We start from the raw sequence: 15,640 nt of genomic DNA, 5'->3' as shown, positions 1-15,640 counted from the left end.
ACTACTTTTTGCACCTCCACCATGACACTCACTCTCTTGAGCACCTTGCCAGGCACACATAACTAAGGACTATGGTTGGACTACTGTTTGCACCTTCACCATGACACTCACTCCCTTTAGCACCTCACCAGTCCCAGCCCTGTCACTACAAGCGTCTTATGTTTGATCACCCTCAAGCACATTGGACTTTAATTTTGTTAGTTTTCTTATCTGTCTTATCTTCTACTGTCTTTATTGTACAGTGGAGTTTAATTATATGTTTATACTTATACTAATGTTTACCATTTCTGCTGTAAGTGCATGTTGTGTGTTATTTCTGTATGCTACTGAGACCCTTGAATTTCCCCTTGAGGATCAATAAAGTATCTATCTATCTATCTATCTATCTATCTATCTATCTATCTATCTATCTATCTATCTATCTAAAGGGTGAATCAGGTGTACTAAAGGGTGAATTAGGTGTACTAAAGGGTGAATCAGGTGTACTAAAGGGTGAATTAGGTGTACTAAAGGGTGAAGTGGGTACTCACTCTTTTCTCTGGTTGTGATACTCTCTTCTGCCGGACCTCCGAACAGGAACTCCCATTTGGCCCGAGCGATCTTCTGGCAGTGCAGCGAAGGTCCAGGCAGCACTGACCCACTGTCCGACTGAGAAACACACACAAGGTCAATGCACACAGGCATATTCATCCACACACACACACCACACAGTTGCATGACCCATGTAAATACACACATAGAAGTACACTTACTGGCACACATTCACATACACACAAACACATACATGCAAAACATACCAACACAAACACGCAACACACACACATATGTGCAGAAATACCAACACAGACATCATTATGTACACACACAAAGACACATGCAAAAATACCAATACATACTCAGACCAGGGTTGTGCACAATTCGAATTGCAATTCTGCTTCCTGTTTGCTACCTCAATTGAGATGCAAATGAAATTCAAGAATTGAATTGGAATTTGAGAGTCAATTTCAATCCAATTCTGGAATTTTGCACAAGCCTGACTCAGACATACATGGATATGTATACATACACACACACACACACACACACACACACACACACACACACACACACCTGTATTCCTGAGGTGGCGTGTCCTGTCTCGTTGCTCTGCTGGCTCGAGTGACTCGACTCAGGCGACACGCAGTCCCTGTCACCGAGGCTCCCAGTGACCCCACTGGAGCTCCGCGATGACCCCGGGGGTCCGCCATTCTGCTCGCCACCAACACCGCCTCCTTCGCCTGCGTCCCCCTCCACCCTCAGCAGTCCGTCACCCTGACCCCTGACCCTTCTGTGCCTGCCCACGGCCTCTCCGGACTCCTGCTCCGGCTCCGCTTCGTCGTCCTCCTCCTCACCGTCCTCCGGGTCCCGGTGGAACTCCAGGGCCACGGGCCCCAACAAGAGGGCCTCCCGCCTCCTCTGTTCAGCCCGCTTCAGCAGCCTCGCCTGGGCCACGCTCAGAAGGACCACTGTGCCCTGGTTCTGGGTCTGGTTCTGGTTCTGGGTCTGGTTTTGAGGCTGGCGGGATCCCTTTTCTCTTCTCTCATCTCCCTCCTGTTCCTCCTCCTCCTCCTCCGTTGTCTTTCTCCTCCTCCTCTTCCTCTCGTCCCCTGTCGCTCCGCCCCTGCCCCTAGCCGCCGGGTTGTGCCACTCCTCCTCCTCCTCCTCCCTGGACGTCCAGCTGATGGGCGTCTCCTCTACCCCCCGGCTCAGGAAGAGTCTCCGCGCCGCCTCCATCACTCCCTCATCATCCACAACACCGCCCAGGCTGCCCACGCGCTCACGGCCCAGGACGGTGCACCGATCTGGGGCCGAGCGAGAAGCGTTGCCCTTGTACTGCGGAGGCTGGCGTCGGTGGAGGGTGGGGCTGTTTGTAGGTTGGAGCTCGGAGCAGCGCAGCAGACGAGGGTCCCTGACGGGCGAGCAGGCCTCCCCTTCTGGTACTGCCGGCCGGAGGAGGCGTGACGGGATGGCGGGGGACACCGGGGGACCCCCTGCTGGTAAGACGGAGTATTGCACTGTGGAGAGAGTGGGCGGGCCTCCTCCTCCCTTCCCGCTCGCGTGATTGGCTGGTGATTGATTAGGCCCTTGTGCTGAGGAGAGGGCGGGGAAAGGCGGGTTCGTGTCTGGCTGGTGCTGATGCTCATTGGTCAGGTTGGACTCGTTGGTCCCGCTCCCACACACTGGGATGTTCATGGTGATTGGCTGCCGCTGGGCTGGAGAAGCACAGGTGTGTGATGCGTCGGCATACCTGTGAGATGAGCGCTCCGTCACGCCGCTGCTCAGAGCATTGGGGGGTGGCTGTGCCGCCGTCAAGCTCCTCACCTCGTTGAAAATCTCCGACACTCGCGTGGCCTCCTCGGCGAGCTTCCGCGCCACCTCTGGGCTGTTGGCGGGCGATGCGGGCAGTGCCACCGGCGCCACAGACACAGGGCTTTTGTTCAGCTGGTTCATACCCTCTGGCATCTGACCGCCAAGGCCCTGGCTGGCCCTGCAGTGCCCGCAGCGAGGGCTGTCAGTGCCCCTGGCGAGGGTCCTCTGGGTGACTGCTGGGCTGCAGTTGCTCACGGACACCTGTCTGCTGTTGGTCACTACGGGTACGGCGGGCATGGCGGGTACAGCGGTTTGGGTTTGGGTCAGGTTCAGAGCCGCCTGCCCTGCCTGAGAGGAGAGCTGGTCGGACGCGGGGCTCCTAGGGAGTCCACTCAGGCCACCGTGTTTGAGGGCGTCCGCCGGGAGACCGCTGGCCAGCGGCACGCCACCAGGGTTTCGGACCGGAACCGGCGACCCGGCCCACGACTGACACCTGGCGTGCTGGTTTTGAGGAGACCCATACCCGTACCCATACCCGCGCCCATGGCCGAGTCCACGCTCGAGCTCGTGGGCGAAGCGACAACGCAGCAGAGGCGAGCCAAAGTCCTCCAGCGCCCGCTGGGTGGCGGCGCGCCCGATGGCCGGGTCCAGCGTGGGCCGGCGTGTGACGGGCGAATCGCCCGCTGGGTGTCCGCCCAGCCCAAGGCCCCGGAAGGCCAGTTTGGGGCTATTGCTGCACGAGGAGTCCGGACTACCGAACCAGATGGGGTCACTCAGCCGCTTGCGGAGGTGCAGGGGGGTAGAGCGTAACCCCTCGCCGACCTCGGCAACCCCTCCCCCCCTCGGACAGGGGGGAGAAGGGGCCGCCTCTACCGTCTTGATGCTGGCCTTCTCGATGTAGCTGAAGGTCACCACTGACCGCTTGCCACCAGAGGGGGCGCCATCTGGACATACCTGCTGCGGCTGCTGCCCAGTACTGGAAGAAGGGGACGGGGGTGGTACATGGAAGTGCTGAGGTTGCTTGGTGGGAGTGCTGTCCCCCTCCATCCCAGAATGCATCGGTCGTAGCGGGGGGTGCGGGACTCGGGTGGGGGTGTGGGTCGGGGTCGGGGTACCTGCGGCTTCTCTGAGCTGGAAGCTGACGGCTGTCTTGGCGGGAAGTTTGGGAGCACCTGCGGATGACGGGTTGCCGCTAGCGACGCTGGCCAGGTGCGTCAGCATCTCCGCTGCGACCTCCTCGGCGGTGACGGACTCTCCGCCCGAAACATCCTTCCCATCATGCTCTGGGGCAGCTCTCACCTCCACATACAGATGCAGAACTTTACCAGACTGGGACATGACCTCAGTGCATTATGGGTAAACAGAAGAGAGAGTGAGACAGAGAGAGAAGAGAGATAGAAAAAGGAGGTCTGAGAGACAGAGAGATCCTAGATATCGTTCCTTGGCCCCATTTGTTCAGTGCAAGATTTTGGGGGTTTGCTGTGGCAGTATGTGTGTGCGAGTGTGAGTATGTGTTTCTGTTTGCACTTGCATGTGTGTGTGTAGCCTTCTCATCTGCTCTTTACGGTTCAGCAGAGCAGTTTGTCTGGTCTCTTCATTGTCCTGTTGATGGACTGAACAGTACTCAGAGAGGCAGGGAGAGCACATAGAGGGCTCAGAGACCCAGGAGCCGTCATCTTCAGCACTGTACTGAGACTGGAGATCTAAGAGAGAGAGAGAGGGAGGGAGGGAGGGAGGGAGGGGGAGAGAGAGAGAGAAGAGGAAGGTATGGACAAAGAGAAATGTTAAGAGACTTCATCAACATACTTAATAATCCATTCAGTCTAAATTCCACATCAATCTCCCACCTGCCAAATAATGAGTTGTTCAGAGATGTCACCATTCCATGCAAACGTCAACATGATAGCCACACAAAGAGCCTACAGACAGTGTAATTAGCATTTATTAGCACTTACAAATTAACTGGCAGACAAGGATGCCAATCACTTTGGATGTCTGCTGATTTGTTAATACAGTCTGGCTGTGCTGAAACCTCTGTGATAATTAGTCATTAATTCTTAGAACAAAACAAATAGGCGATCAACAGCTGCAGAAACACCATGAAAAAATGGTGTGTTATATTAATCTTTAGTCAATGTTATACTCTAATAAATTGGATGCATGGTTATGTAGTTATGAATAAAGAGACTAAGATATATTTATTAATAAGAGCATACATAATATGCTAGTTATAAATAGCTATAAATAAATAGAAGCATGAATACAAAACAGCCACAAAAACTGGCTGCTTTTTGCTCTAACAGCTCTAGCTATCCCAGAATCTAGACTGATCAAAATCTGACAATCCAATAACAGAAAGCAGACTTCCACCAGTACGGTTATTGGATTACCCATCATCTGACTACACTGATGTTTCTGACATGGCCCTTTGATGTCGCCCCTTAATAACTGCCCTGTAGAGACAGTAGGGAGACTTCTGACAGCGAAGACAGACTCTGACAGCAGTTACATTACCCACATAGCGCAAAAAATTAGAAAGAGGGGTCAGGTGAAAGTGTTGTATAACAGTAGTTATACGGCCCAGGGTGAATATCTGTGAATGGAATGCCAGCTAGGCATTGTGAAGGACACTGGCAAGAGTAAACCCATTCATAGAGAGGCTTCTACACTCAAAGGAAAAGAAAAGCCTGCTGGCACCCACAGACAAGATTACAGAGTTACACAGGCAGGCGGATGACATTGGCTGTGTCCGAAATCGAGAAAAAAAAATCTGCCCTCTATGATAGCATTTTGTGGCAGCAAGGCATCGCGGTATGTCTGAATCAAATATTTGTATAGAATTCTGCCTTCTAAGATACCTTTGTTTTGCCGAATTGTGAAGGGTACGTACGTGTCCTTCATGCTGCCTTCAACCAGATTCTTTACAACGTCTCTGCTTCAGCTCTTACTGATTAAAGGCCAAGTCACACCAAAGAATCACAATGAGACAAAACCGCTGCAGAGAGGAGTTGCAGTGATGTGGATTAAACATTGCAAGACATTGCTAGCTGTTGCAAGCAGTTTCAAAAGATTTGACCTGTCAAATTGCACAGTGTTTATTCATACAGATGAATGAGTTAGGCAATGATGGGGGAAAGGCACAATGGACATGAATGGGTGAGAGTTTGAAAAAGTAAAAGAGTATGTGAGTGAGACTGAGTACATACTGTATGTCTGCGAGTATGTGAGTGAGACTGAGTACAGACTGTATGTCTGCGAGTATGTGAGTGAGACTGAGTACATACTGTATGTCTGCGAATGAGTGAGTGAATGAATGAGTGAGTGAATGAGTGAGTGAGTGAGTGTGAAAAAGAAAGTCAGCTAGGAAGTTGAGAGAATGTGCGAACGAGTGAATGCATGAATGAGAGAGTAAATGAAAGAGTAGCCTACATAAGTAAGTGAGTCATAGCTTTCATTTATTAGAGTCAATGAAAGAGAGAGGGGGAAAGAGAGCGACTGCGGGAAGAAAGAGAGAAGGGAGCGGGGGCGAGTCAATAAGCCAACAAGAATGCAAATGAAATTGAGGAAAGTGCAATAAGGCAGTGCACAGTAGGGAATGAGCAGGCAGTAAACAGCTTATTCCCCGTTACATTACAAACCTGGCTGGCAGTAATCCCTTATGACATGCATCACCCTCTCTGTCTAGCCCTCTCTCTCTCACTCACCCTCTTTCTCCCTCTCCCTCCCTTCGGTCTATCCGTCTCTCCATCTCCCTAACTCCCTCCCTCTCTGTCTCCCCCTCCCTCTCCCTCACCCTCTCTCTCCCCCTCACTCTCTCTCTCTCTCTCTTTCTTACCCCCTCTCTCTCTCACCCTTTCAGTCTCTTTTGCTCTTACCTTCTCTCACCCCCTCTCTCCCGGGCTGCAGGTAGCAACCAGCCAGACATTACAGCCCATTTAAACAGGCTAGATTTATGTCCAAACACAGAGCTTGGCCTTCCCACAGCACACTTAGTCATGTTTTGGATGCAGGGCATGACAGTCGTGCTTCCAATCTGCCAAACTGTAACTATGCCATTTGTTCATGTTTGCCTTTGGAAGTAGCATTATATTATGTCATTCAGTCTACAGTACGCCATACTAACACTATGATGATGATGATGATGATGATGATGATTATGATGATGATTACAAACTACAAACTACGAGCTTCACCTCCATGCCCATTGAAATGGAGTTCCATGAGTTCCTTTATCCAAACAAGGCAATAACACAACCTAGGTCATTCAGCTCATGGGCAGCTCAGAGTTCATATACTGATAAAGGATTAATTGAATTTTAAAATGCTTTAAATGAAATAAAAACAATCTGCCTGACCCCTTCCGTAACATGTAAACTGACTATTTTTCTCCTACACACACAAACGCTGAAACACCCTCACAAACACACACAATTTCACTCACTGCAATTGGGTAATTACTCCCTACTTGGAAGAAGAATGTGTGTGATTGTGCGGGGGTGGTTTTTATCCCCATTTTAAATAATTGTTTGTATGATAGTTATTGTGTTATTATTCAATTAGGAGTATATGTTATGAAGGGTAATTAGTAGGGACCTGTCTGTTACAAGTCCCAATGTCTGTCTACAATTGTCAATGTATGCACTGTCCATGTCCCCAGTCATGATGGTACAGTATGCCCAAATTCAGCTAATTGTTTGGCTTTATTTAAAGCCAGGATTTTTCTGCTCAGTGAGGAAGAAGTCTTGAGAGAAAGGCTGGTAGGAGTCTAAGAGAATGCATGTTGGATGTGACAACTTGTTGTGAGGTTTTGTTCTAAAGTAAGAACTTTTACATTGCAAACCGGTTGGTTGAATTTGTTTTGTTTCTTTGTTGTCAAGTCTTTTTTGTTTGCTATGTGTCGGCTCATTACATTTTCTCACACTGTAAATAAATCTGCACTCTCCACCAAAATCCACGTGTGCCTGCTTGCTGCAATCTTCACCCCATCATCACTTCACCTCAGTGAGCCCTAGCCGCTTATCCTGTGTGTGGGTATGGACTGCAAGGGCCGTATTTTCACAGTGATGTTTGAATGCTGCTGTTATAACAATACGTTCAGGAGTCTTGCAACTCTATTATTTGTTCTGGCTTTGAGTGTGCAGTATGTCATTCATTCATCATACTGGAACGATGACGACCATTTCACAAACAAAACGCAAAAGAAAGAGAGTTTGAACACAATCTTTTTGTGTCCATTGACAGTAGTTTGAAATGCATTTGATAAATTAACTTGTACCGTAACAACAGTATGCACTGACTGCACAAACAGTTCTGCTTTACAGTTTGTCTCCAAGGATCCTCTCCACAGTTGCATAGAAGTGTATTAATATTTTGAGCCTTGTTAGTAGGATGTAACAAAAATGCCCCCAAGGCTACAGTATGCTACGTGCTATTTCGCTGTAAATGCATATTGTCAGTCTTACTCAATACTGCACCGATTTCCCAAACAAAAATGTAGATTTGTCCTCGTCAAAAATAGACCCTAGTTTGAAAAAATACATTGTGGCAAAGGCAATGAATTTATGCATTTATATACAAAAGCCTAACGTGCAGGTGCATGCAGGTGCCTGCATTTTAGGTTTTTATATGTAGTCTGGTGAGGTCAATAAATCACTATTTGATGATATTCTCAGTTTTTTTTAAGTCTATTGTTTGAGTGTGATCTGCAATCTTGTTTTTCTTTTTGTTTTTTTTTTAACACTGACGACAGCCACTGCTGCGTAAGGCGCTGATTTCTTCTTTTTGATATCTAATTATTAACTTGAACACCACAACTTAGTAGTGTTTGCGATTGTTTGTTGGAACTATGGTTTCGGGAAAAACCTGTGTAACTTAACAAAGCATTGGACAACACAAGTTACAAATGAATTAACCTCTGTAATTCATATTCCGTTTGTTGCAGCTGCATAGTTCCAATCATTCCTTTTGGGAAACGTACCCCTGAATGACTCGCTGAATCACACGTTTTTAGTCCTAGACAGCTAAATACAGATGACGGAGTTGTGTTATTTTGATATTTTTGCATGGGTTGCCACCCCAGTTCCCCAAACATATAGACCCTTTCAACAATAAAAACAAAAACAATGCTTGAACGTTCTATTTGGGCCCCAATCTACTTCCTCTGCATTAAGATAACATACGGAATGTTAAAACGGAAGTCTTGTGGGGCCAACTATGATGCTGATAATGGAACTCTCTTGAAAGGGTCCATATGTAAAAGCAGTGAAACTTTGGTCATGTCTCCTTTTAAAATATTCAGCAAGTCAAAGAATGTGGTGAAAAATGTTAAGGAGTCTCAAGTGGCGTGTTACCTACTGCACCTTTTGGCAGAGTTCCCACGTCACCTGAGCAGTGGCGGAAATACTCTGGCCCAAGCCTAATTGGATTAATGTGTTTCATTTAAAGTGACACTGACCACTAATGCGTCCAGCAGCCACTCCAGTGATTTGATTGGAGGGATTAGAGATTAGAAGAACCTGCCATTTAATTGGCTTGATGACACCACAGGGAGCCGCCTGCTTCGCTCACACCTGCCTTGATTGGGCGAATCTCTGGAGCTTGTTGTAGGATTCGGAGTCTGTGTCGGGGGACCACGGGTGTCACTTCCCCAGTTATCGGATCAGTGGTTCAGGCCGAGAAGGAGCTTACTCTCATTGCCATATGGGGCCCAACCTAGAGCCGGATCTATGACAGAACTGTCCCAGATTATTTCTAGAGTCCATTGTTATCCAGGCTAGTTGTGTGCGAACCCCCATCTGACAGTAAGAGTACGAGTTAGAACCCAAATAGTAGCTTAGTTGATCCAGGAGGCCCCAGAGAGACCTACTCAGGATTCAATCCAGGCCTATGGACCCTTTCAAGAGAGTTCCATTATCAGCATCATAGTTGGCCCCACAAGACTTCCTTTTTAACATTCCATATGTTATCTTAATGCAGAGGAAGTAGATTGGGGCCCAAATAGAATGTTCAAGCATTGTTTTTGTTTTTATTGTTGAAAGGGTCCATACACGGCATTTCCTCATCCTCCACAGAGCTGCACTGCCTCTGGATTCCTCAAAACAGCTTGTTTTCTTCCAAATGAGGAGAGCTAAGAGCATCAATACTTGAGACAGTCAATCAAAACCCCATTCTGTTTCCAATACTAATATAGCACAACACCAGTACACCCAGACTGACAGAGAATGGATCTTTTATGGAAGTTTACATTTCTTCACCAGGAACAGTTGGCATTGCAACATCGCCTGAGTGGACATTGTAAGATGTCTGACCACTCTGGGCACAAAATAGATAGCCAGCAGTCCTCTCCGCCTCCTCCTTCACTTCGGCCATAAAGACACTGCACTCTGTCTCTCAGACAGCCGCTGGTAAAAGCCTCAGCTTGACGCACGGCTCCATATGTCAACCCTTTCTCTGAGTGGCCCACGCCAAGGTGCTGGACCCAGCTGGCCCGCCCGGGCATCGATTCCCGAGGAGCGCAGCCAATCGACAAGCCTGTAACTCATTTACGTCCAGGCCCATATCAATCAACAAGAGAGACGGGACGCCGACAGGACAGGAAGTGAATTAAATACAGGAAGTGTATCAAGGAGGCCACTGACCTCCTAACAGTAGAAGTGCTGGATGATGCAAACACACAAACAAACACACCCTATATGTCAGAGAGGTACTCAATGTCTTACGTACACCAAAAATGGCCTAGAAATCAATAGATAATTCACACATGTGTACCCACATTCAAAAAAGTTGACACAATGTCAAACAGCTCCTCAGGTTTATTAAAAAACAGCAGGTTAGATGGGGCCTCATTCCTCACGAGTCACTGATGGTCTTTAAAAAGGAAATGGTGCATTTAATAATGGCTTATGTACTATTTATGAGCTTGTCAAATTAAAAGTGCATGCAGGATGGGCAGCAAGCCACCCAGAGAGTGGGAGAAACAGGATTTAAATAGGGATTACATCAACACTTGTACACTAAACACACACACACACACACACACACTAAATTATGACCTACACACTACACAAAATGACCCTACAGGACACAATATACAAATTGAATACACACAAACACCCTCTGTATAACACAAACAAAGAAAAAACAGACAAACAGGCAGACATACACACACACACACACACACACACGCACGCTGAATACAGTACACAGACGGAAATATATAAACTTAATATACACACACACACACATTCAATACACAAACTATCGGAGTCTACGTGTGTGGCAACTGTTTTGCCCTTGTACGTGCCGCTCAGTGCAGTAAACGCCAGAGTTGCCTGGCACTCATCCTGGTCTGGGGTGCTTGTTGAACTTATGCCAGCCGTCACCACAGAGGACGAAGATTCATTGCCTTTGCCACCTGCTTTAAGACATCTTCCCTGCTCCCAGACCCAGATATCTACTGAGCTCAGGATAGCATGGACAAATGAGTGTGTGTGTGTGTGAGTGTGCATGTGCGTGCGTGTGTGACTGTGTGTGTACATTTGTGTGTGTGTGTGTGTGTGTGTGTGTGTGTTATTCAGAAGAGACATACTGTCTGGTCTGGTTGTGGCCCAGGTGCAGCCCTGTTTGCTGCTATTTGCAATAATATCTCTGTCCGAGTTCACGTGTGGGTCAAAATCACTCTTTCAGCTTTTACATCAGCAAATGGACCACATCCACATTGCTCTTGGGTGCTCCTTGTTGGTGCCCCCCCCCAATAAATGCACAAATAGGCTGACACCAGACATAATAATTTCACTGCATTTCTTACATCCAGTAACTATATGCATGTGACAATAAACTTCCTTGTATCCACATGTCCAAATATGCAGTATTTGGATACAGCTTACTGAATCTGAATGAGGACTACCTGCTCATCCACTATATGGCCTCTCACTGTTTAGTAGGGGCAGGAATCATAGATTAACTAGCAATATGATACAGTCATAATACTGATGAAGATGGTGTCACAATATAGCTATATTAAATATCTGGGTCAATAAAGAAGAAAAAATACTTAAATTACAACAAAGTAAATAGGGTCTCCTTGCAAGTTTCTTCTTTGTCACCACAACTTACCCTGATTCAATTAATAAGCACTAGCATGAGAAGTCATGACGTGGTATGATTATGTAGAGTCCAACAGTTTCTTACCGGTGTTCCTATGGTGAGTTGTGCGTATTTTAACTGCAGTCAGAGGAGCTAATATTAGCACCGGTGCTGCCGCACGGGCTGTGCAGCGGGTTTACTAATATTAGATCTCCTCACACGTATACTCATTGCAAGAGACCATGCGACAGTTTCCCTGTGGATTAATGCCAGGCGGGGAGAAGGCGATTTTGGAGAGTGTGTGAGACTCGAGAGAAATGAGTAAGAATATCCGCGAGAGTGTGCCAGATGGAACTCTTTCCCTCGCCCTTTCTGCCTGCCTGGTCTTGCTCGTTTCCTCGAAATCCAGCGGGGTGTAGGGAATTAGTCCCGTCGTACAGCGAAACAGTGTATTATATAGTAGGTTAGCTGGCCTGGTGATTATGAAATGGCTCTACGGCGGTTCGGGGCCAGAGTCGCACACACTGCGCAGTTAATGACAGAAATGTGATGCAACAGCAGCCAATAAATCCCCCTCTGAAAGGTCAATTACGTGTAGGTTTACCCCACCTGGGGATATGAACATCAAGCTCTGCCAAAGATCACACACATGGAGGACAAATCCAGGTTCTAAATACTCACTAAAGGACAAGGGCTCTATTTAAATACTGTTTGGTGATATAGTGATTATGGTTATTTCATGCCATTTAGACACTGGCCTACTCATTTTATCAACATATAATCCATATTTTCCCAAATGTAATTAATATTCTGGAAAAGTAAGACTATGAATCTATTTTAAGTTTGAATGATGTATTTTTTAGAAATCACAAAAAAGCTTCAACTTCTCATTTCAGGCATGTATTTGTACTGCCATTAAAAAAAACATACAGAAATATAAATAGGCCTACATACACAGCCATCCATAAATAACATCCTATCATCGCTGCCTGGAGCCAGACCTGTTGTCTCTCCCAAAACAAGTTATTAGTGTCAGTGCACACAGGGGCTGCGGTCCCTGTGGAGTGGAGTGGTTTGTGGTTGGAGAAGGATGGTGATGCTGCTCTCAGCTCAGCACTTGCCCTACCCGGCTCGGCTCGAGAGATGAGCTCCCCCGTGAGCTGCCTGTGAGATCGATGAGACACAAACGAGCTCAAGGAGAGAGACCAACGGAAATGCTGCAATCTGAGTAATACTGGGCAAGGTGACAGGCAGACAGAGATAGGGAGGGAGAGAGAGGGAGGGAGGGAGGGAGGGAGGGAGGGAGAGAGAGAGAGAGAGAGAGAGAGAGAGAGACAGAGAGAGAGAGAAAAATAGAGTGAAACTTACAAAAAAGATGGATAAAGAGAGGACATCAGAGAGAGAAACCATTGACGTCCTCTAGCAGAAATTACAAAGCTTAAGGACGATACAATATTCGGCACCAAATGTGGGTGATTGCGTGTAAGTCTGTGATTGGGGCTGTTTGCAAATCCAGTGGTAGATGCCTGGTTGCCTACAGGCATGCCATTCACCCCCATATCATTTATGTTGTGATGGTTTTATTGATTTGGCAACGCTGCTAATAGGCCCTCACAGTAGCAAAGCCAATTTGATTCTCCTTTGAGGATTTTGAGAGAGGTAAAGAGAAGGGAAGATTGACAAAGGAGTATAAATGACAAGAAGAGTGTCGAGAGGAGAATCTGACTATTAAACATTAAGAAAGTCATTCATCAAGCCATCCATTCTTCCTCTCGTATACCGCTGTCAGCCTGTGTGACCTTGCGGCGGGATTAGTTTTTTTTTTACAGTGAAAAGTGGTAAAATGTTTGTGGGAATAGGATTTAGCTTCTTCTTGTGCACCTGCTGGAGACACAAAACAAAGTGCTCTGGTGTATGTGTGTATGCACACACGCATACAGTATGTGTTTGTGTGTGTGTGTGTGTGTGTGTGTGTGTGTGTGTGTGTGTATACTGTGATTCTCCCTATTACAAGTTAGTTTACCATCACAATATCTTTGAAGCTGTTATATTAAGGTAAAACATTCACATAGGATGCCTTTAAATGAAACCGATTTAATAAGGCAAAATCACAGAGTTTTACTGAACATCAGAAAGCCAAAAGGGAAAACTGGTCTAATTACATCAGCTTGTTGAGCTATAACATTGATTCTGATATAACTCTTAAAATAACGATAAGCGTATAAAGGTGCGTATATAGCGTATATCTTGGTATGCTTTTGTATAAAACAATAACATACAACAGACTATAAAACAGAATTTTAAAAGCAGGTCAACAACAATTGCTGAATCACTGTCAATTCAATGTTATAGCTCGACAAGTCCATTAATCTACACCATGAGAACTAAACCTTCAGGCCTTCCTGCTTCAGTAACTGCACCCTCGGCTACTTCTTTGACAAGCTTATTTCTACCAGATCCCAAACATACATAGCCTTATCTATAGTTCTGAGGACCACAGAGACCCTCTACCCAGTTCAGTGGTAGCACCTCTTGCTGCCTCTGTAAAAAACTGTGTCATTTGAAGCAATTCCAAACGTGTAGCACCTGGAGGACCACAAACCACACCTGTAGGCCTACCTGGTTGAGGGGGGCACACAGTACCTTCTGCCTATGTGCTAGTGCCAGCTAGCTACTGCCTCTGTGAGAGACTCTTGGAATGCATCTTCACCAGAGACAAGAGGTAAACATAGTTAGCGCCAGCGTCACTTTAAATTTAGATGCTATTTGGGAATTCCCTCTGACGAGTCGGTCTCTGTGTGTGTGTGTGTGTGTGTGTGTGTGTGTGTGTGTGTGATGTAAACACATCTCCTCTCACACCTCTTTTGACTAAGGGCAACCGTGGCCTAACGGAAGCTGTGGCCTACAGGTTAGGGCTTCGGGCTTGGGACCGAAGGGTTTCCGGTTCGATCCCTGACCAGCAGGAAAAATGTGGGCGGGGGAAGTGGTTGACCACTGCTCTCCCATGCCCACACCCATGGCTGAAGTGCCCTTGAGCAAGGCACCTAACCCCTTACTGCTCCCCGAGCATCACTGTTGATGCTGGCAGCTCACTGCTCCGGGTTAGTGTCTGCTTCACCTCACTGTGTGCTCCTTGTGTGCTTCACCTCACTGTGTTCTCTGTGTGTCTCACTAATTCACAGATGGGATAAATACAGAGACCAAATTCCTTGTATACGCAAGTATACTTGGCCTATAAACCTGATTTACATTTACGTGTATGTTTGTGTGTGCGAGAGTATATGATTCCAGTAAATATTATTTCAGTTCAGGGCATGGCACATCATATAACTGCATATGTGGATGTATGGATGATTAAAAGTGTTTTAAAAAGTGTTTACTATGAGAAACTCTAATATTTAGAATTTTTAGCAGATGTTTTTTTTCCAAAGTGACTTACAATGACATCAATAAACATAACATAAAATATTATTAAGTAAAATGAAGTAGTTAGGAAAAAAAAGAAAATAGATAAGTCATTAGATGTTTTTTAAAGATCCTTCAAGATTGCTTTTTGAAGCTGCAACATCACAAAAAGTGAAGGGGTCTAAATGTACCTGCTGCTGATGTTGTGTATGTGTATGTGTGTGTGTGTGTGTGTGTGTGTGTTTTACAGTGAAAAATGGTAAAATCACATCTCTGTGAAAGTGCATATAGTATATGTATTAGTGCCTATCAGTGTAGGATGGCAGGAGGACAGTCCAGGTGTGTGTGAGTGTGTGTGTGTGAGAGAGAGAGAGCAGGTGTGCTTCAACCTGCCACCATTGTTAATGTAATTAGTGTCTACACGGACCCAGTTGGTTGTTGCACTAGGGAATCAGCACGTTATGGTAAAGAAGGATTAATTCTGTGTGTTAAATTTTTAATGGGCAAACAAGATATTCAGTGTCGGGTGTGATGTAAGGAGACATGTGAGGAGCAGAATATAATAGAAGATGCCATTATAACAGTTAATGCTCCATCAGAAATAAATGAGCGTACAGGAATGAGTGTCCAATGTGGATTGGTTTAGGTTCCTGGGATCAAGGACCTAAAACGGTCTCTCCACTATCCAGAAAAAGGCCCAGCAGAGGTTATACTTCCTGTGACAGCTAAGGAAGTTTAATCTGCCTAAGGAGCTGCTGACCACTTTCTACTTAGCCATCATTCAGTCTGTCATCATCTGCAC

General features: G+C 46.4%; 1 protein-coding gene across 3 annotated transcripts in view; it reads right to left on the bottom strand.

Moving 5' to 3' along the window:
• LOC121699834 (PH and SEC7 domain-containing protein 1-like) overlaps positions 1 to 15,640 on the bottom strand; it is a 95,074-nt gene that overhangs the window by 65,332 nt on the left and 14,102 nt on the right. For 2 of the 3 annotated variants that reach the window (XR_006027053.1, XM_042082291.1), the window contains exons 2-3: positions 1,111 to 4,052; positions 531 to 648 (exon numbers count right to left, since the gene is read on the bottom strand). Coding sequence is in view for 2 of the 3 variants with exons in the window: in XM_042082291.1 (XP_041938225.1) it covers positions 531 to 648; positions 1,111 to 3,687 (2,695 nt within the window). In the remaining variant the exon portion in view is untranslated. Of the gene's footprint in view, positions 1 to 530; positions 649 to 1,110; positions 4,053 to 4,196; positions 4,234 to 15,640 lie in introns of those variants that run through there. The other variant, XM_042082292.1, reaches the window with a different exon arrangement.

Source organism: Alosa sapidissima, chromosome 24 (genome assembly GCF_018492685.1).
Source record: "Alosa sapidissima isolate fAloSap1 chromosome 24, fAloSap1.pri, whole genome shotgun sequence".
NCBI classification, from domain to species: Eukaryota; Metazoa; Chordata; class Actinopteri; order Clupeiformes; family Clupeidae; genus Alosa; species Alosa sapidissima.
The sequence above is the reverse complement of the archived record's forward strand: the minus strand, read 5'-3'. Positions and strand labels throughout refer to the sequence as shown.